The sequence below is a fragment of the Leptidea sinapis genome, chromosome 18, assembly GCF_905404315.1.
Source record: "Leptidea sinapis chromosome 18, ilLepSina1.1, whole genome shotgun sequence".
In the NCBI taxonomy this organism is placed as follows: domain Eukaryota; kingdom Metazoa; phylum Arthropoda; class Insecta; order Lepidoptera; family Pieridae; genus Leptidea; species Leptidea sinapis.
Window position 1 is genome coordinate 9,214,211 of NC_066282.1, and position 23,632 is coordinate 9,237,842.

At 36.3% G+C, this 23,632-nt stretch overlaps 2 protein-coding genes across 2 annotated transcripts in view; both read right to left on the bottom strand.

Annotated features, from left to right (window-relative positions):
* The window catches only part of LOC126969523 (cell adhesion molecule Dscam2-like), a 72,051-nt gene extending 53,867 nt beyond the window's left edge, over window positions 1–18,184 (bottom strand). The window contains exons 1-9 of the mRNA XM_050814988.1: window positions 18,025–18,184; window positions 10,959–11,125; window positions 9,614–9,704; window positions 9,365–9,543; window positions 7,624–7,769; window positions 7,130–7,265; window positions 5,077–5,196; window positions 2,912–3,097; window positions 1,667–1,808 (exon numbers count right to left, since the gene is read on the bottom strand). Coding sequence (XP_050670945.1) covers window positions 1,667–1,808; window positions 2,912–3,097; window positions 5,077–5,196; window positions 7,130–7,265; window positions 7,624–7,755 — 716 coding nt within the window. The 5' untranslated portion in view covers window positions 7,756–7,769; window positions 9,365–9,543; window positions 9,614–9,704; window positions 10,959–11,125; window positions 18,025–18,184. The remainder of the gene's footprint in view (window positions 1–1,666; window positions 1,809–2,911; window positions 3,098–5,076; window positions 5,197–7,129; window positions 7,266–7,623; window positions 7,770–9,364; window positions 9,544–9,613; window positions 9,705–10,958; window positions 11,126–18,024) is intronic.
* The window catches only part of LOC126969574 (cell adhesion molecule Dscam2-like), a 49,518-nt gene continuing 43,916 nt past the window's right edge, over window positions 18,031–23,632 (bottom strand). Inside the window, exons 7-9 of the mRNA XM_050815106.1 lie at window positions 22,571–22,775; window positions 20,728–20,947; window positions 18,031–18,168 (exon numbers count right to left, since the gene is read on the bottom strand). Coding sequence (XP_050671063.1) covers window positions 18,152–18,168; window positions 20,728–20,947; window positions 22,571–22,775 — 442 coding nt within the window. The 3' untranslated portion in view covers window positions 18,031–18,151. The remainder of the gene's footprint in view (window positions 18,169–20,727; window positions 20,948–22,570; window positions 22,776–23,632) is intronic.

A 23,632-nucleotide genomic window follows, 5' to 3' on the forward strand; every position in this document is an offset into this window, starting at 1 on the left:
GAATGAGCTTCCTTGTGCGGTGTTTTCGGGACGATACGACTTGGGTACCTTATAAAAAAGCGGGTACACCTTCCTTAAAGGCCGGCAATGCTCCTGTGATTCCTCTGGTGTTGCAAGAGAATGTGGGCGGCGGTAATCACTTAACACCAGGTGACCGGTACGCTCGTTTGTCCTCCTTTTACCATAAAAAAAAATATTAATTTACTCAATTCCTATATATATATATAGATGCACATAAGCTCAACTTAGAAACATTTTTTTAAGCTTGAAATTTTTGCTATGAACAGCGAAAGTCTAAGAAATTGTAACGGTTTAAATTTCGCTGCATTTTGCACGATCTTTTCAGCTTAAAATAACATTCAGCGAATGAATAGTACTCGGGTGCCATTTATCCAAAGAGCAAGCATTGCACATGTATTACTGTTAAATTTACTGAGTAAAGCTGCCAGGTAGCCTAGGAATTAGGTCACGCTAAGCTTGACACCCTCGTTTAAATTACTAAAGACAGTCACTGAATTGAATATTCATAACGGAATTAACACTTTAATAATAAGCTTGGGAAGTTAATACCAGGTTATTAACTCGATAACATTATTTGATGTGCATTAGCTATCAATTATTTTAGTATGTATTTGTATGTTCATAAACACATTGAGGAATTTTCTAGAAACTGTGACATTCATAATGTTAACACGAGGAACAAACATAAACTTGTTATGCCTACTAATCGGTTAGGTCGAGTTAGTAAGTCTTTTGATGAGCGATGTATATGCTTCTACAATATGATTCCAGAAAATGTACATTGTAACTCTTTCATTATAAATGTTTATTGTACGATATCAAATTGTAATCTATATTTTTATATTTATATATAAAAAAAAAGCCCGCTGAGTTTCTTGCGTCCATTCTTCTCAGGTCTAAGGCAGTCTCTTTTGAATGGGTGGTAGTTTTTGACGTTCAATAAGTGATTTTGAATAAAAATATTTGAATTTGAATTAATTAATTATTGGACTGGACACATTCTGAGGGAAGAGAAAGAGAAATGAATAAAAACCGTAACAGAATGGTATCCAAGAGACGGCAAACGGAGGAAAGGTAGACAAATTAGAAGGTGGGAAAACGATTTTAAAAGGATAGCAGGACCTGGCTGTATGAGAGTAGCTAGAGACCGAATAAAGTGGAAGTCATTAGAGGAAGACAAATTACTAGTTAAGTTAATTTAAGTTTTATTTACAAGAAAAATTAAGTTAGTAGTAATAATAAAGGCTATTTTATTTTATCTATCAATTATGATTGAGTAATAACATACAATTTATTTTCTTCAGCCGTCCATTTAATTTTAAGTCTCCTACTACTCCCAATTTTTTATTTCTCTTACCTCTCCTGCCCATGTTGTCTTCTTGCCAAATCATCGACACAAAATAATTAACCGCACAATTAACATTTAACCGGTTTTTTATTACTCTGTATGCGCTAGTGAAATACACAAAACTCAAATAGAATCTTTCAAGTCATTTATTTTCTCAAACTTCATTTAGAACGCTAAAAGCCAGAATTTATAGTGATTTTACCACAGCTTCGGAAATAAAATGGCGCTATAAGTGAAGAATCGGAGCATGAAAACCTGCTAATATAATTTATGTACAATCATATTGATTATACTTACTGAAGAGATAGAGGTCTGGAGTCATGCGTCCAGTGCACATGTATCTCAGGTTCCCCGCGCACGGAGCATGACAAATGCGCGCTAGATCCTCTCACAACCCACAGACTCTCACCTACACTGCCACGGCTTACTCTTGGGGGCTCTGTTTCAACAAAAGCATCCAGTCATATTACTAAGATAACTGCATATTAATTGGATTATTGGACTTACCAGTAGGAGGCTCCTTTGCACAGGATTATGGCAACCACAGCGGCGCCTATGTCTGCCGTGAAGCAGTAATGTGTAAGCATTATTGTGTTTCGGTTAGAAGTGCGCCGTAGCTAGAGAAAAAACTGGCCAACGAGACTTAACATCTTATGTCTCAAGGAGACGAGCGCGATTGTAGTGCCGCTCAGGACTCTTGAAAAACTTGAGTGGGTGAACATTGTAATGGGCAGGGCGAATCAATTACCATCAGCTGAACGTCCTGCTCGTCTCGTCCCTTATTGTCATGAAAAAAACTCAAAAATTAACTATATTAATTGGACACAAATAATGCCTACACATAACTGCTTTGGTATATATCTATCTAGCCGGCATCCTGTCGTAAGAAGCCCCTTACTGGTAAATTTATTGAAGAAATAATATTAAATAGACCAGGAGCATTTATTTACCATGATAACACCTAGTATAATATGTTCTTACACTATATAGTATGTTTTATAAAGGAGGTGATCAATAATAATATAGTTAAGAAATACCGACATTTTATTTAAAACAAAATATCTAAAGAGAATAAAAAAATCTCTGCAACATGTTAAAGTAACTTACTTTCTGAACAATCTAGTACCCAACACTTTAAAATGAAAAGAAAATTTAAAATCTACCGTGGAAATATGTAGGAAACACATAAAAAACAGTCTAAAAAAGCAGATATACCTTGTCCGCAGACCAAACTATGAGAAGATACTTTAACGTGAAGAAGAAAACATAGATAGAGGCTCCTTTAATGTTAACAAACCGTTGTCAAGAACGTATCTCTAGTTACGGATATATTGCTATCACCTTTTAATGACAAGATCATCATCTATCCATAGTTATTTCTAATATAGTTATAGTCCAATGCTATCTGTCGATAGGTTATTGAAATGTAAGTAAGCGTAAAAGGATAGATTTGTCTACCTCTAGTAATCTCTATTGAAAACGGCTGGAAGCGGTGGCGGTGGTGTATAAAGTCAAAATATTGGAATAAATTTGTTTACATACCTCTAACATCTAAATAGAAAGCGTGATGTAAATATGAATGCTGCACCCTGGCCGTGCACCGGTACCATCCTTCATGCTCTGGAGTAGCAGCTCTCAACCAAACTGTACCATCAGAAAGTATCGAACCCTCGTTCACTTCCGACGTATCGGATTGACCCCACATTATATGACGCCAATTCTCACCATCTGTACAACAGTTTCAATCATAAATAAATAAATAAAAATTGGTATTAAGGTATACCTGAGAATAAGCCAAGAATATGCAAAATGTTTACAAATAGACAGTTTGCTTACGATTGGTTTATTTGGACGTATAACATTTCCCGCGTTTATTTGAAAGGCTGCGTGACATTCGGAAAACTTAAGAATAATCATTGTATTGACATTGTAAGCGATACAGTCAAGATTTTGAATATTCTTGGATTATACTCAGGTATAAATTTATGCCAAGTTTATTTATAAGGCCGTCAATCTTTTTAAAGATATGTTTTACCCTACCTCAAAAGGCCTTTCTATGGATATTAGATATATTATATAATTAAAGCAGCAAATTTGTAAATATATTCTGCATATCTCGTACTCGACTCCAAAATTTTGGATGATATTTCTCACACTTCTTCTGTGCAAAAATCTAGATCAGATCGTAATACGCGTTTTGTCGAGCTTTTACATTTGGAGCTGGTATACTCGGTATTACTATTAAGCGAGAAATTCTTATATTCTTAAATATATACTCTCGGATTTTGAAAAATGACCACACATTGATTTTTGGAGGCAAAAAAACGTTCTGGCCACGTTTAATCACTGGGAAAACCCATTTTACCGTGTTTATACGCGCATTATTTTCCTGTTATCTCTTTCTTACGTTGCATGAAGTAATTTTACGGCCGTTCCCAATATTCAGTCTATCTCCGGTTGTGGCTTACTTGAGATAAAAACCGTAACTATCGTTGACTTTTCTGTCCTAAAAAACTTATCAACGGTAACTGTTCGATCAATGTGCAAATAACGGTTGTGGATAGAAGTGACCGCTAAAGTTATATTTTCTAACTACCCTCCTCTTGTCGAAGTGACAGCTGTCAACGCCCACCGGCTTGTGTGAACGACAGACACGAGTCGTGAGTCCGCGTTCGACCACTGTGAAGAAGAGGTGCTGCCACTTTGTACTTTGAAAACCCCCTTGTTCTATTGTTGCGTCTTACGTAACGGTTTCGATTCATAAAGCTCCTTTTAACGTCCGTGACGAACTTCTACTGAGCTACGAGTGCGGTGCATCGAGCTGGAAGTTAAAGTGCTGGATCCGAGGCAGGAAGAGGCGAGGAAATTTAAGGTTAGTGGTCGCTATTTCATCTTTGTTCCGATTTTGCACATTGAGGTAGGGATCTAAGAGGACTCACATTAATCCCTCAATTATAAAATAATAAAGTACAGTCCATTTAAACAAATATTCTGTCAATGGGAGGTCGTAAAGCTTACCAGCGATAGAAGTTTGTATGGAAATTGTAATTCACGTGTCCCAATATAAGGCGATAAGAATGACTTATCGGGCATATTGGAACAGCTTCAGATTATTGACAGCTAATTACTGACAGTAGAAGGTACTAATTTATCTCTACCCGTAGATAGTATATTGGGAACGGCCGTTTAAGGAATGTAAAAAAAACATCTACCCATAGTCACAAAAGAGGCCGCTTGAAGCTCAGGAAGCTTTCACATTTTTGGGTTAAACTTTTTATGTAGCAATCCCTTTAACCCCTTAAGTTCAATCAGTGCTTGATCATATAGATTCAAAGACCATTAATACCCTGGTAATATTTCCCATTTGCTTGAAAGAGGAAGGTATCAATGTAAAGTAATTTAGTATCTTCACTGATTACATTATTGATTTATCGATCTTCTCTTCCAACGTCTAGCATTCAACCTTTATCAAATCTAAAGTCGCAATGAACACTCCACAGTTCATGACCTTTATATTGTGGTTCGTTTAGTTAGAAGATTCAAAAATAAGAAGATCCGAGCAAAAATACTGGTGAATGGTGAAAAATTAACGTCACAGTTATGTTTAAAACTGCTTCGTTGACTCTTATATATATTTAAGTTGACACCATAAGAACATTTCTGCATCTAGTATCCTGAATCTAGTAAAACTAAAGTATTTCACTTACCCGTAGAATACTCCCAGGATATTCGGGGCAATGGTTGCCCTTTAGCAGAACAGGGCAACAGAACCGCTGCTCCAGCTGACACTGATGTGTTTTGTGCTTTCCACACCCATGACGGTGGCTCTGCGTAAACACTGCTTTGTTTATTATTCACGCTGATGTGATCTTAAGGCCGCCAATTAATTCCGAAGTGAGGTGTGTTCCGAAGAGCTGTTTTACCTGATTCCTGCCGCCGAATTCGACCTTCGCACGACACGCCACAAGTTAGGATATCATCCCCACCATCTGGATGTGTGGCGGTCCTCCACAGTGCGGTTTTCAAGGAGCTTTCTTCCACGTACTACAAAGCTGTGGAATGAACTTCCTTGTGCGGTGTTTCCGGGACGATACGACATGGGTACCTTCAAAAAAAGCGCGTACACCTTCCTTAAAGGCAGGCAACGCTCCTGTGATTCCTCTGGTGTTCTCTATTGTGGGCGGCGGTGATTACTTAACAACAGGTGACCTGTACGCTCGTTTGTCCTCCTATTACATAAAAAAATCTAATTCAAGTTATATTATAAAAGCTTATATTTTTACAAAAAATAATTTTATATCTATAGAATGTGCGAAGAAAATTCATTTTTTCTTCTCTCTTATGTCTATAACAGTGCGGAAAAAAATCACCAAAATAACCCTAACGTTTACAATTGGTATTCATTCAATCGGCAATCATTTCGATTCATTCAATCTTGATAAAAATTGTACAAAACTTTATTAATTGTATACCAATACTATATTTAATGGTTTTGTTACTTTTGTAAAGAAAATGGTATTATGTTTGTAATAAATTAAAAAATGCCTCTAATTCTGAATTAAGACTATGACGATCTTGTGCGAGAGAGATACCCTAGCACTGCTCGATTCCTCAAGGCCGTTGGCTCGTTCCCCAGCCTTAAGGGAATAAAGGTGTTGAAAATGAAACAGATTATGCCAGAGTATATGTTCTGTATGGAACAGAAGGCCAACAAGCTTATGCGTGATCTCATTGCACCAGAAGATACACAGAAGTACTGAGGTATTTTTGCACCAATTACGTAATATGCAATAGTATTTGTAAATGCAAGCATTAGAAGTAATTTATCTCATATAATGACGCGGATTGGCACTGTAAGCCGAAGTACAGGTTCCTCCTAGTTCGGCTCCAGACGCTAAAAACTTTTGTGTATGTTGACTATTCTGTTCATATAATTTGCTTATAAATATAATACTTAAATATAATATATAAGTACTTTTATGATTATTATTGTTATACTCTTTATTAAAATTTATTACTAATCTTATTTCCTATATTTATTATATTACATATTTTTACAAAAAAAAAAAATGTTATGAATATAAATATAAAAAATAGATTCCTGCCGGCCTAGGTTCACGACAATTATTATTATTAGAAAACATATAACATTAATCTCAGATATTAAAGAAAATAAAAAAGAAAACAATTAAAATGGAACAAATTATGTATTCACGAACAAAAAATAATATTTAAGCTTGCATTCATGTAGGTACGACTCACTAAAGTTTCCTTCATTGTCTGTTTTAAAATTATTTTACAATCTTCATTTGATCAAATCACCCATTAACTACTTCTTTCTCATTTTAATTTACAATTTAGATAACATATTTGTAATACGCTATCTGTCACTTTAGACAAAAAACGAAGCGGATAACACTGATCTACTCTGGGGCGCCATTTTATAAAAGGTGTCATATGGAAACAAGTAGTTACGAACGTAGTGTTTAAATTCTCTTTGGCAGTTACTATTGGATCGTCTCGGAGTGCGCACGTTACGTACTCGATGGACGATACGTTTAAATTCATTTTAACAGTCGCGATTGTTCTGTAAAGTTATTGATTGTAACATCAACAAATTATAAGTGAAGTGATTATTGGAACTCCGTCTCCTTCCCCGATAATCCACGCCTATCCGAAGATGTCTAACAGCCCTAATAATAGTCGAAAGACTTCATATTAATTAATAATGTTATTGATAAGTAATAGAAAGTAATGTACCTTTAACTACGAGTGAAGCAGTATGGGTTGCAGATCCATAATCATTTGTAGCCCGACAAGAATACTCTCCGCTGTGCATTGAGTTAAGGTCTTGAATTACTAAAATTGTGAAGAAATCCATGTTTTTCTGCTCCACCTAACAAGGGAATAGAAATATTAATAAATACAATAGGGGTCTCAATAATGCTACGGGAAATCGAAGAGGTGGCAGTTGTTTTGGCCACGGATCAGCCTGTACGTAAATAACGAATACGTCTGTACGGGCTTGAACCCTTTGCGTGTCCTAATAATGGATGAAGAAACCAAAAAAAAATAACGAATGTCGCAAAGGTCAGAAAATTTTAGGAACCAACTTCATAATGTTACTTTCGTGTTACAGTGATGCGCGCGCATCTTAAAATTCACTCTCATCATTTTTCATAACGCGCCTAAAGAAGTATAACTTCAAAAATTATTACACATAATACTAAATATCTACTATATTTTATGCCTACCTTTAGCACTGATGGTATTGGTAAATTGTCCTTATGCCAGGAAAACTGAATAGGTTTGTCTCCAGACACCAAGCTGCAAGTAGCCTGCGTGCTTCCGCCAAATTCTAATTCTTCAGGAAATTGGAATGGCATAATTTTTGGTGGCTCTGTAAAAATATCCAAATTATAGAATCGTTCTAGAATGTACTCAATATAATTTCATTGCTAATGGCATTGTCATCCGCATATATAGCCGAGATAAAAATGAAACAACATAAGGTGCCTAATTTTGGTTATGATCTCAATAATTGCAGATAGCTGACACACAAATAGCCCCTAAAAACTTTGGGATGCATTATCTCGTTCAATGCCATTAGCACAATACAGTAATAGAACAATTCTTTAACTTCGCACTAGAATACCCGAATCGGAGCACGCACGATAGTAATAATTATAATATTAATTCAAGTTCTACATACATATGAGGACGGTGCTTAAGGCTGTGGGACCAAGACAACGCCTTGAGTTATCGAGCGGAGCTTACCTCTCTTACACAAGATCGCCGTCGTTTTATTTCATAATTAGATGCATTTTTAATTTATTACAAAAATAATACAATTTTCTTTATAAAAAAAAACAAAAGCATGTCATGTTTTAGTATTGGTTAACAGTTAATAATTTATCAAACAATTTTTATCTAGATGGATGATTGACATGGCTCCAACTGTAAAGGTACTTTGTAATTTTTTTTCGCAATGTCTATTAAAGATAGAAATGTAAGGAAAAAATTTATTTTCTTCTCATATTCTGTAGACATATAATTATTTTTTATATAAATAAAAGCTTTATATAAACCGTTAAGAAATGGTTTTGGAACAAATGTAATACATTGCTGCTTATTGACTAAGAACATTTTAAACAACTGGAGTAAATGGGGCAATGTATATCTAAGCGTATTATGGTGTAATTTGTGGCATGTTTCATATTTCGGCTTTGTTTTTATAAGACGTGATTTGTCTATATGTATAGATTATCATTGTTTTAATTGAATTATTATAATTATATTGTTATCACAATCACTTAATCAAATCTAAAGCGGGATTTCCACTATCCGAGTACACTCGAAACGAGTGCACTCCTACGATCTAGATACCATAAGAGTACACTCGGATGTTGTTTCACAAATACCACTCCACCGTGCAAATAGCGTTGGTCTCCTTACAATATCAATTTGAGAACAACTGTTCTGTTGGTGCCAGGAACCGAAGATGCAATCAATATTATAGAAGTTCAATATGATATATTATACAAACTCAAATGTAAGAAAAGCGAAAAAAAAAAATTGAAAACCGCCAAATAAGACTTTTTCCATCTAACATTAATTAATAGTAACAAAAAATTTTTTTTAAGGAATCTGTATTAACGCGTGCGTGGGAAAACATATGGTATTAAAATTGCAAAGCCAATGCGTCTGTTGTCTATGGTATCTCTCTGTGTTTTTTTTTACAGAAATCGTCTGCACTATAATTTGCCTTAACAAAATGATACGAAGAGAGAATAGATAATTATGGCGCATCCAGAATCTATTCTGGTTTTATAGAATGATCGCCGTACATTTTATGCCGTCGTCTGAGTGCGTTTAGATCACGTTTACACTTTACACAAGTAGCGTCCGAGCACGAAAAGTCATCTGAGTGTACTCAGACAGTGAATACCCTGCTTTAAAGGAATCTAACAGGCAATTTCATATTGCATATCTTACTGTGGACATCTATGCGTACAGTTCTTCTTGCCAACTCCCCACTGTCAGCTTTAACTTCACAAGTATAGCCACCAGCTGAAGAGCCCCGAACTGAACTAAGACTCAAAACTCCACGATCATTGACAGAGTTCCCCGGCGCCTCGATAACAGAACCATCATCTCGACGCCATACCACTTCCCTAAAAATATACTTATCATTCGACATTACATGAGTGATTTTATAACAACTTAATCTGCCAGAAAACTTACTTTATGGGGTATCCAGAGTATGGACAATACAGAGTAACATCCGTTTCAATTTTAACGTGGATTGCTGGTAAGTATCTAATATTAGGTGGGCCTGAAAAGGAAATATTTCGATACATAACGTTAAATTTACGAGAATAACACCACATTTTTCAATGACAGATTTACTTATTCCGGGACAGCGTTCACTCTTTTTATTTAATTTCATATTGAATAATGTGGTGTGTAATGTTATGAATTAGCCTCTCGCAGACGACAGACTATCCGTGACGCACTTTTTAATCTGTGGTAATAAAACATATAGACTTATATGCAGTAACGCATACGACGCGCATAATGTCAGACACACAAAATATCCTCGTAGATATGACAGACCGCGCAGCACCACGCCGCACAAAAAGTGCGCCAAAAAATATAGGTAACGTTCGCGTCAACACATGCTAACGGAGACGAAGCTCACTTTAGACTGTAGACTGCACTTGCTAGTGATTGACGTGTATCATGTCGCTAGACATCAATGTTGATTCAAGAAATAGAAAACAGACCAGCACTGCATACATCTATGGCAGAGTATCATGAGTCATGACAGAAATTGAAAGTGTGCAAATTTATTTGGATGTAGTTTTAGAACTAAATGTTTAATATGAAACAGTCCCTTAATAATCTTTCTGAAAGTATAGGATGAACCAAAAATTCTCTATTTCTTCTTTTTTATATCTCAAGTACGAAATAATAATTCACCTGTGTCGCGATTATGCAGAATTATAAACGATTATAAATGCTTAGACCCATTCAGTGATTCCTTGCCAAGGATTCGCAAAAATGTAAAAAAATGTATTGTAAATAAATAATTTATAAGTATTCTTGATTTGTTTAATACATTTATCTTGACTTATTTAGTAGATTTTGTTAATTTCTTAATTTCATAACATAATAGAATGGTTGTTTTATAACTTATACTTATTTTATGTAACTATTTCACACATAATTTAGCATGCGGTATTCACCTTAAAAGGTAATGCATTTAGTAATAAGACCCTTGTAAATTAGCATAATAATTATAAATGTATTATTGTAGTTACCACTGGTGAATCTAAATAAATAAATAAATACACCGCAATCTCTGTACATCCATTGCATGTACATCCCTACAGTTCTGCCGACAAAATAACCGAAAGTGTACGTCGTGTGCGTAGAGTCTATGTAATATCTGCAAAAACAGTGTGTCATCTGCGATAGGCCTATATGGCACATTAATGATTTGATTGAATTTATTTTGGTACAAATTAAATTAGTATATTTTGGTTGTTTTAAGTATTGCATTTGAGGTTATGTCCGTTTCAATTACCAAATACATTAAGTCTAGCGTGATGGGCTTGGGATCCTCCAGAGTTGGTTGCGTTACATCCATATCGGCCTCCTTCATCGGCACTTCGTATTGTGATGCTCAACGTTGATATTATACTGCCTTCATCACTTCCGGGTACTGTTTCCGCTCTTGTATTGACAGTGTATCTAAAATATATTTGAATTTGGAAATATATTTTCTTCGTTATTTAATTGTTTGTTAAGATTACTTATTTAAATAAAACAGTTTTTAATGATTAAAATGCGTATAATTGTAAATGTGTTTTTACATAAGATTTGCCATTTGCCAAAACCCGTCTATCTACAGCAAATACCACCTCCGAGGCAATAAATGGTGCAATGCTTCATAATGACTACTATGATAAATACTATCTTGACTCATTTTATTTACAGTCCCCCTGAAAACTATTTTTTTAGGTTAGGTTTTGAAACGTCGCGTTAACTAAAATAATAATAAATATATAACTTTTATGCAAAAATCTAATTTAAAAACACAGTTACAATTATACGCGTTTAAATCATTTAAAAGTGTTTGATTTAAATGTTAAACCACTCGCGTTAATCAAACAAAAATATTACTTTACAGATTAACATACTACCCTAATTATACAAGTTCAGAAAATGAGATAGAAGCATTATACAGTTTGGTACCAGGCGATCAAAGTTGAAAAAGAGATTGTCTTCTGTATGACGCGAGTATACATTAATATATTCTGACGTCAGGTGCACGACGTATTACATAGACACCAGGAGAACAAAAATATGGTAGCGGTGATAGTATCTGACTACCACGAAAAAGTCTTTTAAATTTTCGGGTTTATATTATATAGCCTATGTTCGTCACAAATAATGTATCTTCGTATTGGTAACAATTTTTTTTAAATCTGTTCAGTAGATCCGCCTATAAAATCTCTTTATAAACGTTACCTGTTTTTACAAGCTTTTTATTAGCTTCACCTGTATGTATGTTTGTTTGTAACCAACTTATTTGGGCTCAATTTGTACCCACTATAAACGACCAGATTTCGTTCAAACTTCGTAGATTTATAGAGGACCTATGCCATTACATTAATTTGGTAAAATTATTCCATTTTTCAATTTGTAAAATAAGATTTATGTTAATATATATATATATTTTTCATTTATCTTCGTTAAGGCAGGTATTAATGCTAATTTTAAATTTCAACCATTTTTTTGTAACCAAAGCGTGTTTTTTAGTTTATTTTAAACTATTTTTATTAATATAAAATGTAGATATTGACGTACGTTGATAGTGAAGTGCAAATTATTTCGCGAGGCACGAATGTTGTACTGAGTGCTAGTATCAGCCAGTTTCAATGGGGCGACTATTTGAAATCCAAGTGCTAGCCATCATTGCATTCAACGGATCAGCCTTGCTATTTAACGTGGAAATAGTTTTAGTTTTCTTTGTACGTCCAAGTGGTATGTCCGTATTTTCATCCAACTTCCTTCCATTCATCCTTCAGTGTACTTTACTTTTAAGCCTTTTATTCAGAGACGATTCACATAATACACTTAAATTAATATATAACTCTAGCGAAGATACTGACATCTTCGTCTGTTTGTCCGTTCCTGGGAAAGGTCTCCTCGTAATATTTACTTTATTTTCGATGACTGGCCAATTTAGATCATTTGATTCCCGCTCTTGACTGTAACTTCTTCTCACATCTTTCAAAATCCATCTATCTTTCTTTTTTCGCTTATTGAATTTTACATAATAATCTATTATTCCTTTGCTCCATTTGTCCTTCTCTGTTTTCGTGTTGCCAGTCCAAAAAAATCCTCACTATAGATAAATGTGTTGGGCTTAAGCGCTTCTAGTAGAAAGTATGAGAGTGATATTGAAAGAAGAGTGAATGCAGGAAACATGGTGAATAGAGCTTTGCACTCCTTTATGAACAGGCTGAAGGTGTCTAATAAGGCTCGTTTGGCTGTGCATGAGGGGGTGTTGGTTCCAACACTTATGTACGGAAGTGAAAGTTGGCTATGGCAGAAGAAACATGAAAGCAGAATAAATGCAGTTGAGATGAGAGCGTTGAGAAGTATGATAGGAGTAAAACTGAGTGACAGGATAAGAAATAGTGAGATAAGGAAACGTTGTTGTCTGAAAGATGTTGTGACAAAAATTGAGAAAGGTATGCTGAGATGGTTTGGACATGTTGAGAGAATGAATGAAGAACGATTAACGAAGAAATTGTATAAGGCCATTGTGAATGAAAGTGTTGGAAGGGGTTGACCTAGGCGGACGTTTCAAGATCAAATCAGGGACGTCTTGAAAAAAGACCAGGTCAAGAGTACCCTAAACCGGAGAGCGTGTATGAAAGGAATAATGAAAGTGGATGAAGCGAAACAAGTATGTAAGGATCGTAGCAACTGGAAAGAAGTGGTCTATGCCTACCCCTACGGGAAAGAGGCGTGATTTTATGTATCTATGTTAAGCGCTTCTTTATCTAACATTAAAATGATATTATCAAATTATTAAAACTTTCGTGAGACATTATTAACTTATTTATTAATACGGCTTTACTCGCGTTTTATCGGTGTGGGTATCGGTCGGGACGTTATCGCGAACCCTCTACACTCACCCTGATTAAGGACCTCCGAATGGTGTGAAACTAGTCGGTACCCACACCGATAAAACGTGAGTAAAGCAGTGTTGATAAATAAGTTAAAATGATAACATTTTAAAACAATACTACTAGTAATAGTGCAGTCATTGTCAATGTGTGCGTTAGGTATTGGTTAAATATTCAATTTGCTGATAAGCTAATTGGAAGCGTGAATGACCGTTTACGATTTGTCAGTCAAAATAGGTTACAGTAACTGTAGTGTACTGACATCTAGTCTTAACAGAGTATATGTTAACTAACATTATCACTGCCACGACATAGACTGTGACATTAACCGTGTGACGTTGAGTGCTATATAAGGAATGCACAGTACAGCGGAAGGCCTTATCCCAGCGGAAACTCAAAAGGGAGTGCCGCTTGCGCCTCTCTCTCCCCAAGAGAAGGTCGCCTTCGATGTAGGCTTAGAGGGCACCTGCCCAAAGCCAACTGCAGGTGGTGTTTAGTGGGTAGCCACCTAGGTTTCACGTGATTCCCACATAACCAACGCAGACTCAGGCTGCGTTGGTATGCATGAGCATTCACCACCTCCCTCCCGTCGTTATCCCGGAGGGTAGCCCTTTCCCTTGTTTGGGCGCAAAAAAAAAGAGGAAGGCCAGTTCTAATCGGCTACTGCTTGAGTGCAGACGTGTCCGGGTGTAGCTACATAGTAAAGATTAGTTGTTTCACTCGTGAGCAAACGAGGAGCATTACAGTAACAATAGATTCGCTTTTCTCTTCTATCTTCCTCTCTCTATTAGAAATGATCTCTTCTCTTGCACAATTTGTTAGTCTCTATTGTTATAGTTATTTGACATTCCAATTAGTACCAACAATCAGTTATGATAATATTAAGAGAATCATTTGTAACCTGTTAATATTATATTGTTCTAGTAATTGTATAAAATCTTATTATACAAATGATTTAAGTTTTCTTTAGTGTTAATTCCGCCAATATTCGTTTTTAAAACAATTCGACACGTGTTTCGCCTCTACACGAGGCATCCTCAGGCCGTGTTGTCTCGCCAAAATTTGGCACAAGACTGAATCGAATGAGCCGGAAGCCGCTCTCTTATACCCTCGTCCCATGAAATGACGCGCTGTGATTGGTCGTCTGTTGAGACGTATTACCCCCGGAAGAGACACGTAACAAAGGTGATGGGACTAAATTTGTTTATTCATTCAACAATGTAAAAATTTTTTGTGTTTTATTATTTCTCATTGCTCTAACACATTTAAGCGAAATCCTTTTTCACGTGTATGTAAAATATTAAAATTATTATTGTTTCCGAGTGAGTGACCTGTATAAATTGAATGTTTCGCGAATTGTGATTTTTCGGGATGATTATTCCTAAATGCGGCAATATGTTCCTTTAATCTAATTTCAAAAGTTCGACCTGTTTGACCTATATATACCCCGTTACAAGTGTCACAACTTAGTTTATAAACGCCAAATAATTATGGATTTCCGCAAAGTAACGCCTGATTCAATAAATTTTCTAAAATTTTATTGATGTCACTTTATTATGATGTTGGTAGTTTCGTATTATTAAGATTGGTAGTAAGGTAACTGTTATGAATTGCTCTCAGCTATTGGGCACTTGGGTGCTGGCTGTTGGTCACCCTAGGGAAGTCGCCCTATTGATATAAGTCGTTTAGTGTTACTTGTATATAATTGTGGTTATAGTGAAATAATTGAATATATATTCTATTCAAGTGGTTCATAATAGTGTTTTTATTATACTATGCTAGTACTTATACGTAAATACTATAAGACTATGGTTCAAACTGTATTAAACTCTGGCCCTTTTCTTTTTTTGACCACTGTCAGTTGTAGTTTTTTTTTTAAATGAAAATAAGGGACAAGACGAGCAGGACGTTCAGCTGATGGTAATTGATACGCCGTGCCCATTACTATGCAGTGCTGCTCAGGATTCTTGAAATCCCAAAATTTCTGAGCGGCACTACAACTGCGCTCGTCACCTTGAGACAAGATGTTAAGTCTCATTTGCCCAGTAATTTCACTAGCTACGTCGCCTTTTAGACCGAAACACAGTAATGCTTACACATTACTGCTTCACGGCAGAAATAGGCGCCGTTGTGGTACCCATAATCTAGCCGGAATCCTGTGCAAATGAGCCTCCCACTGGTAAAAAAGAAGTGTCATCTTCACCTGATTCCTCTGCTAATTCTGTACCAATTTTAAAGATTCTTTTTTTTGTGAGTAAACTATAAATCAATAAATATAAACCTAATAATACCAAAGAAAAATTGGTAAATGCGAAATATATTTTAATTAGCTACCTTATTTCAATACATATTACAAACAAGTTATAATCTTCTTAATATATATAAATCTCGTGTCACAATGTTTGTCCTCAATGGACTCCTAAACTAATGAACGGATTTTAATGGTGATTACTTCATGGAGTGCAGTTTGGTCCAACTTGAGAGATAGGGTAGTTTTTATTTCGATTTGGGACCCATAAATATTTTTATTTTCAATATTTGTTTTGTATGGACATATTTTCTATGAGAGAATTTAGTGACGCACGGTTTGACAGTTCCGCTGTGAAACAATTTCAATCTAACAACAGAGAGCATATTTACGAAATAATTTTTGATGTTTTGAAATATAAAACAGTTGTTTTTTTACTATCTACAGAACAACGTCTGTCGGGGCAGCTAGTATATAATATAAATAATTATCCTTGATGTGCATTGTATCTTAAATTTCGGGAATCAAGGAAATGACACAACATTACTATTTAAAAATGTATTAATTGCTTTTGGAAGTGTTCTCCGCGAAATTTGACACATTTTTCCATACGATGGAACTAATCATTGAAGCAACCATTCCATTCGGAAGTTGAGGTCTCCAAAATGGCCGTTTTGTAGGCGTCCACAGCTTCTTCAGGTAATGAAAATCTCTGACCATGCAATTTCTTCATTATTTTAGGGAAAGTATAGAAATCATTAGGGCTTAGGTCGGGGCTGTACGGCGGATGGTCTAATAATTCTATGTTTTCTTGCTCTAAAAACTCTTTTGTTCTGTGCGCGGTGTGAGAACTCGCATTGTCGTGATGGAGAATGATGCGGCGGTTGCAGTTCTCTTTACGGAGTTCAGAAACGACCTGTGGCAAACAAATGCTAGCATACCATTCTGCATTAACCGTTCTTTGTCCCTCAAGAGGAATAGTCGCAACATGGCCGGTTTGGAGACAAATGTGGCCACCATTTTTTTGCAACACTCCGTGAACGAACAATTTTTGTTGGCTTTAACTTATTTTCGAACACCCAAACTCGTGACTGGTTTTTTGTTTCGGGTTCGTACGTGTATATCCAGGATTCGTCACCTGATACGATGTTGTTTACAGCATTTGAGGATCCTGCGTGGAATATTTCGAGAGTACTGACGCGCCAAGGAACGCGAGGCGCTTTTTGCTCTTCACAGTGCGGTATCCATCGAGAAAACAACTTTTTTACACCTAATTGTTCATGCAACATTATTTGTATTTGACTCATGCCAATGTCTAAAGTTGCCTGAATTTCGCGGTATGTCACATGTCGATCTTCCTCAATCAGCTTACGCACAGCATCAACGTTTTCTTTTGTGACTGCAGTTTTTGGACGACCTTGACGGGGATCATCACTGAAATTCAGCAAACCAGCGATAAATTGTGGTTTTGGATGGGGCTTCATCACCAAATGCAGAAATCATCCGGTCAACACACTGTTTTTGTTTTAAACCACTTCAAAAGTAAAATTTAAACATAATAAATCATCGCTCTAGAATTTTCTCGAGTCAATTCGTTTTTCTCAACGACTAAACAAGTTTGACAACACCTTGTAACAAGACCGAGGATCCTTTTTTAAATAAATAAATGGTATTCGATTTTTAAAACCAATGAGTTTTCAATTAAAAAGTTTTTAATATGACAGGAACAGTGGAATTATGCCATTCCCGATACTTTTAGTGCAGCCTATGTAATAACAAGATCTTATTTATCCCTAGCTATGTCCAATATAGTTATAGTCCAATGCTTTATCTCGATAGGTTATTGAAATATAAGTAAGCGTAAAAGGATAAATTTGTCTACCTCTAGTAAGTTAAACTAAGGATAGATAGGTTATTGAAAACGGCCGTAAAGCAACTGACTACTCCAAATGTCACGAGGGGCTGCTGAAAACCAGTGTGGTGTTGGTGTCTTCTGCACTGACCAACAATGTATTGAGTCAGCTCCTTTAAGCAAGGCATCACGCGCCGCACAGTTACTTTTATTAATACTTGTTATCTTATTTAATTTAGTATTTTAAGATTTTAATTAATATTTGATATTGTTGTGTTTTTGTGTGAGTGTTTTTTATTTCTAATAAAGTGTTATTCTATTTCTAAGTTGAAAAAGATAACAAATTTACTTGTCAGGTAGCGCCGGTAAAGGCCGGTCGTCCAAGGTCCAAAGAATCCTGGGAGGTGGTATGCCCGTAGCAGCACATCGCAGAGCAATAGTCTGTCCCACTCTCGTCACAGCTTCACTGAATGTGGTCACAAGCCGCGGAGGCCTGTCTAAAACGTAGTCTAAGCTTTCAATACTGTATTTAAGGTTACATCGATAAAAAAAACACATTATTAGATCACATCGTCAAAATTGTGCAATGTGCAATGCAAAAAAAAAGAAAAAAAACCAAATACTGGGAGAGTCTTGCGCCGTTTCTTCTCTCTCAGAGTGTCATTTGTTTCTGAAGCGGTAGTAGTATCTTGTATATTAGAAATGACATCAAAGAACTCTAAAGGAATCTATTTTGAGACAATAAATGCCTTTTGTGTTCATCTGATCTTTAATTACTCGTGGGCGTATCAAGTTGAAATTAATTTCAAATACTTATATTATAGTATGTTTCTAAATCTAATACAGATACTTTCCCATGATCTCAAAAATCGAATAATCTAATATATAAAATTCTGTCAACTTACTTTTTTTAATTTTTTATTGAAAATAAGGGACGAGACAAGCAGGACATTCAGCAGATGGTAATTGATACGCCTTGGCGATTACAATGCAGTGCCGCTCAGGATTCTTGAAAAACTCCATAAAATCTAAGCGACCCTGCAATTGCGCTCGTCACCTTGAGACATAAGATGTTAAGTCTCATTTGCCCAGTAATTTCACTACTTACGGCGCCCTTCAGACCGAAACACATTAATGCTTACACATTACTACTTTGCGGCAGAAATAGGCGCCGTTGTGTTACCCATAATCTAGCCGGCATCCTGTACAAAGGAGCCTCCCACTGTTATATGTTATATGGCGGGGTGTTCTAAATAGCTATTAGACCTAATTCTTGCCACCAAATGCTGGCAAGTTAATAATTGGTTTTTTTAAAGAACGAAACAACCAGTAGGCCTATTGTCGTATCAATACTTTATGTCAAAAAGTTTAATTTCGTATTCTTGTATCACAATGCACGGTTCAGTTCCGACTGTGACAAAGTTACTTACGTTTCGATTTAGGGAAATCGTACGATGCGTATCATCGTAACAAGATCGAACGTCATTTGTTTTATACATGCTTATTTTGCAAAATTTTGACGTTTGAGTTGAAAACTTAAAGCATTGTATTATAATAGAGCATAGATAACCCTTCTAATAGTAGTACAAATATTTAAGTTTTGGTAGAACAATAATAGTAACTTCGTGCAAGTTTGTTGTTCAAATGCCGTTGACGAGCGGCTATTTAATTAACGCTTTCAGAATAAGAATCTAGTGCAGGGGTGCTCAAGCTTGAACTGCTGGCTCAAAATTATGATGATGGATCGACTCTGAGAGGCTTGAAGTATGTGTGATGAAGGATTGTCTTCTAGGTAGAGTGTCACGATGACAGATATTAGTTTTGCGCACAATAATATAAATTTTTTAGTCAAGGTAAGTGTAGGTCTGCTCTAAAATGTCAATGAAAAAGTCATAATTATTCAAAATTGCTAGTTTATTGGTTCATACAAAATAAACGCGCTCTAGTGTCTAAAGTTCTTTGTGTGTTAAATCTGCATGACACTTCATGTCCTGAGCATACTTTTCATAAGACGGTACGTAATTACTGATTTTAGTTACCTAAAACAAAATCTGCGAATAGTTTTATATCGGATTTTTTTCTCGAGTTCGACTCAAAAAGCACTCGCGATCGACCGTTTGAGCACCCCTTATCTAGTGCAATACTTGGATAGGATCGAAACTTCAATGTCAATCATTTGGAAATTTGGTGAATAGCGCCGTTGGGTGCTTTTAAAAATTGTACGCCTGTGTTGCATGAGAGTAAGACGACGTTGATTAACAACCATTAGTTGAATCATACGCTCGTTTGTAATTAATTCATTTCCATTAAAAAGATCTCCAGAAGCATCCACTTCTACCAGAATCACCCACCCGTGGCTACAAGCCCGATCAATGCTTCCCCGCACTCATTAGGTGTGGCGCGAAGAAATCTATTTCATTATACAAATAATAAAATTCGTAACCAAAGTTTATAAACGATGCGGGACTCGAATACGGGACCTCTCGGGTTCCGTCCGAGCGCTCTTTCCAACTGATTCATTCGTTCGAGTACACATGGTTCTTAAATCTTGGTCGTGTTCAACTCTCAGGTTGTGGCTTCATCTACAGGGTCTACTTTACAGTTGATAACCTGCTCTATCCTAATAATTGCATATTAGAAAATTGACTTGAGATATCGCTCTTTCAAATCTTAACAATTTTTTATTGTAAAGTGATAACCCTTACCTCTGGAATTAATTACACAAATTTAATTTGTACCAAAATTTATGAACAATGCGCGACTCGACCCCGCGACCTTTCGGGTTCCGTTCGAGCGCTCTTTCCAACTGAGCAAACCGTTCGAGTACGAATAGGTCGTAAATTTTAGTATTTCTTGTTTAAAATTGCTTTATTATGTTTGTTTCTTGAATTATTTGGTATATATTATATAATTTTGGTTACAAACTTATTTTCTATTATTAATCCCAGAAGTGAGGGCTATCACTTGAATATAACAAATTGTTTAAATCTATTTCTCGTGAAATGCCAAGTAATAGTGATAAAGGCATGCAAAACATTGTGTAAAATATTACCAGCAATAACAAGTTCAGCTGAAGCCACGCCAGAATCAGAATGGTCGTAGGCAGTGCACTGGTAGAGGCCTGCGTGATGAGCTCGCACCGGGCCTACGGCTAATCTGGGCTGCGAAGAATGAAGTGTCCTTCCTTCGTGCTGCCAGCTTATTGTCACCCCACTACCCCGCCCTCCCGTTACTGAGCAATTGAATTGGCCTGAACCGCCGGTACCGAGCATCTGAAAGATAGCCCATTAAGCAGCTTGTCCTAAAATATGACCTACTATTACCACACAAAATTACACTGTGTCTATGGGCTGCCTTCGGGAAGCTCCGTAAAATCTTCTCGTCCAAAAAACCACAGTGTCTGAAGACGAAAGTTTTTAACCAGTGTGTGATGCCAGTGATGACATACTGAACGCAAATGTGGTCGCTAACTATGGGTCTTAGGATGAAGATCATTGTCGCGCAGAGGGCAATGGAGCGGGCTATGCTCGGAGTTTGCCTGCAAGGTTGAATCAGAAATGAGGAGATCCGTAGGAGAAACAAGGTCACCGATTTAGCCCGCATGGTTGCAAAACTGAAGTGGCAGTTGACAGGGCACAAAGCTTGACGGACAGATGGCTGTTGGGGCAGTAAAGTCCTCGAATGGCGACCACGTACCGGAAGACGTAGTGTTGGTAGACCCCCAACAAGATCAACCAACGATCTGGTCAAGATCGCCGGAACACATTGGATGTGGGCAGCGCAGGACTACTCGTCATGGCGATCTTTTGGGGAGGCCTTTGTCCAGCAGTGGACGTCTTTCGGCTGAAGTGATGATGATGGTACATACTGTATTGCAACTATTTAGAATAATTATGACACAGAACGTAAACAGACTAGTACTGCAGATTAGAATCAATTTCAAATCAAATCAATATTATTAGTATTCATTAAGGTCGAAAAAATCACACTTATTAGTGTCAAAAGTTTTACAAGTATTTCACCATTTACCACCACGTCCTAAATGGTTGAACTTTACCATTGCTCTTTTAAAACAACATTAACAGCGTCATCATTTCACAAATTATTTAAATTCCAATCTATGTTAAGTGATGCAACAAAAATACTCAAACATCAAATACCTTATAATTTACATTAGTAAGTTAAGGATATCAATCTATATTTAAAAAAAACTACAAGAGTAAAAATAAAACTTGAAAGACAGCTCACTTTACATAGCATCTGTATATTATATCACTTTATATATCATATATCACTTTACATATAATCTAATTGAAATGACTTGTAAAATGATGAAGCTGTTAATATTGATTTAAAAAGAGTGGCAATGAGTTTCTTGCCACTTCTTCTCACTAAAGCTCAAGCTTTTCAGTAGTGTTGGTAAATGTAATATAAAAGAAAACTTTAAGATTCATAATTCATAAGACTCTTTCCTTGAACTATATGACTAAAGTGATTTTAGTTTGATTTGATTTGAAATATCAACAAAGATAAGCGAAGACACGGCAGAATACTTTTTAATGGGGAATAATTTTCCAGTCAGAGGCTTCTTTGCACACGATGCCGGCTAGATTATGGGTACCACAACGGTGCCTATTTCAACCGTGAAGCAGTTATGAGTAAACATTGCTGTGTTACGGTCTGAATGGCGCCGTAGCTAGTGAAATTACTGGGCAAATGAGACTTAACATCTTGTCTCAAGGTGAAGAGCGCAATTGTAGTGCTACTCGATTTTTGGGCTTTTCAAGAATTCTGAGTGGCACTGCATTGTAATAACCAGGGCGTATCATTTACCATCAGCTGAACGTCCTGCTCGTCTCGTCCCGTATTTTTAAAAAAAAAAAAAACACTCTTACCATTGGATTCGGAGTAACTGTGACAGCAAGTGGTTCGTACACGAGAAGTCTCACAATGAGCCTGGGTGTTCCCTCACTGCTGGGTGCACAAGCGTATCTGACAGCGTGTTGGGTGCCCACATTTGGCAGCACTAGAGCTCCGTTCTGGACCACACCTTCGCCGGAAGCTGTCACCCAAACACCAGTAGCATCCTGTCTTTGCCAACTGAAAGACATCGATCAGCACACTACTTACAATCTCTATCACATAAATGATAAAACCAATTATTGTAAAAGTAACGTTATACCCATAATATGCATAGAAAGAGCAGTTTTATTATTTTTTCTATTTCCTTTATTGCAGTTATACTTCTTTAGGCGCGTTATAAAAAAAGTGATGATATTGAAATTTTAAGATGCGCGCGCAATATTGTAACACAAAAGTAACAGTGTGAAGCAGGGGTGGGACAGACGCCTTAAAGTGACTGTAAAAGAAAAGTAGAAAGTATCTGTTAGTTGGCCCGAAAATGAAAGCTTTGTCAGCTGGCACTTCGCATTGAAACCTTTAAACTTTTCTTTATTTGTGTCACTGCCCACTGGTCATAAAATGGAGGATACTTCTAGCGTTTGCGCATGTATATAGGTCTCGTGGTCCATTTTGCATAATTACACTACTAAATCTATCCTTTAAGTTCTATATTGTGACAAATTAAATAACTAACTCTACGCGCAATTTCAACATGTTAAAAAATTGCAATACCTACATTAAAAAGTAGAGTTAGTTATTTAATTGCGTCACAGCATTAAAAATGATTTTTATAATTTCGTGCATATATATAGTTATTTTCGGGGCCAATCTCCAGATGGCGCTAGTTTTCAAATAGACAGCTCATAATGCGTAGAGAGGGCTCTTTTTTCCCTATATATTATTATACTCTTTGGTGTGAAGTTAGTTCCTAAAATTTTCTGACGTTTGCGTCATTCGTTATTTTTTTTTTGGTTTCTTCGTCCATTATTAAGACAGGCAAAGTGTTCAAACCCGTACAGCCGAATTCGTTATTTAATAATTAATTGCCAAAGCCA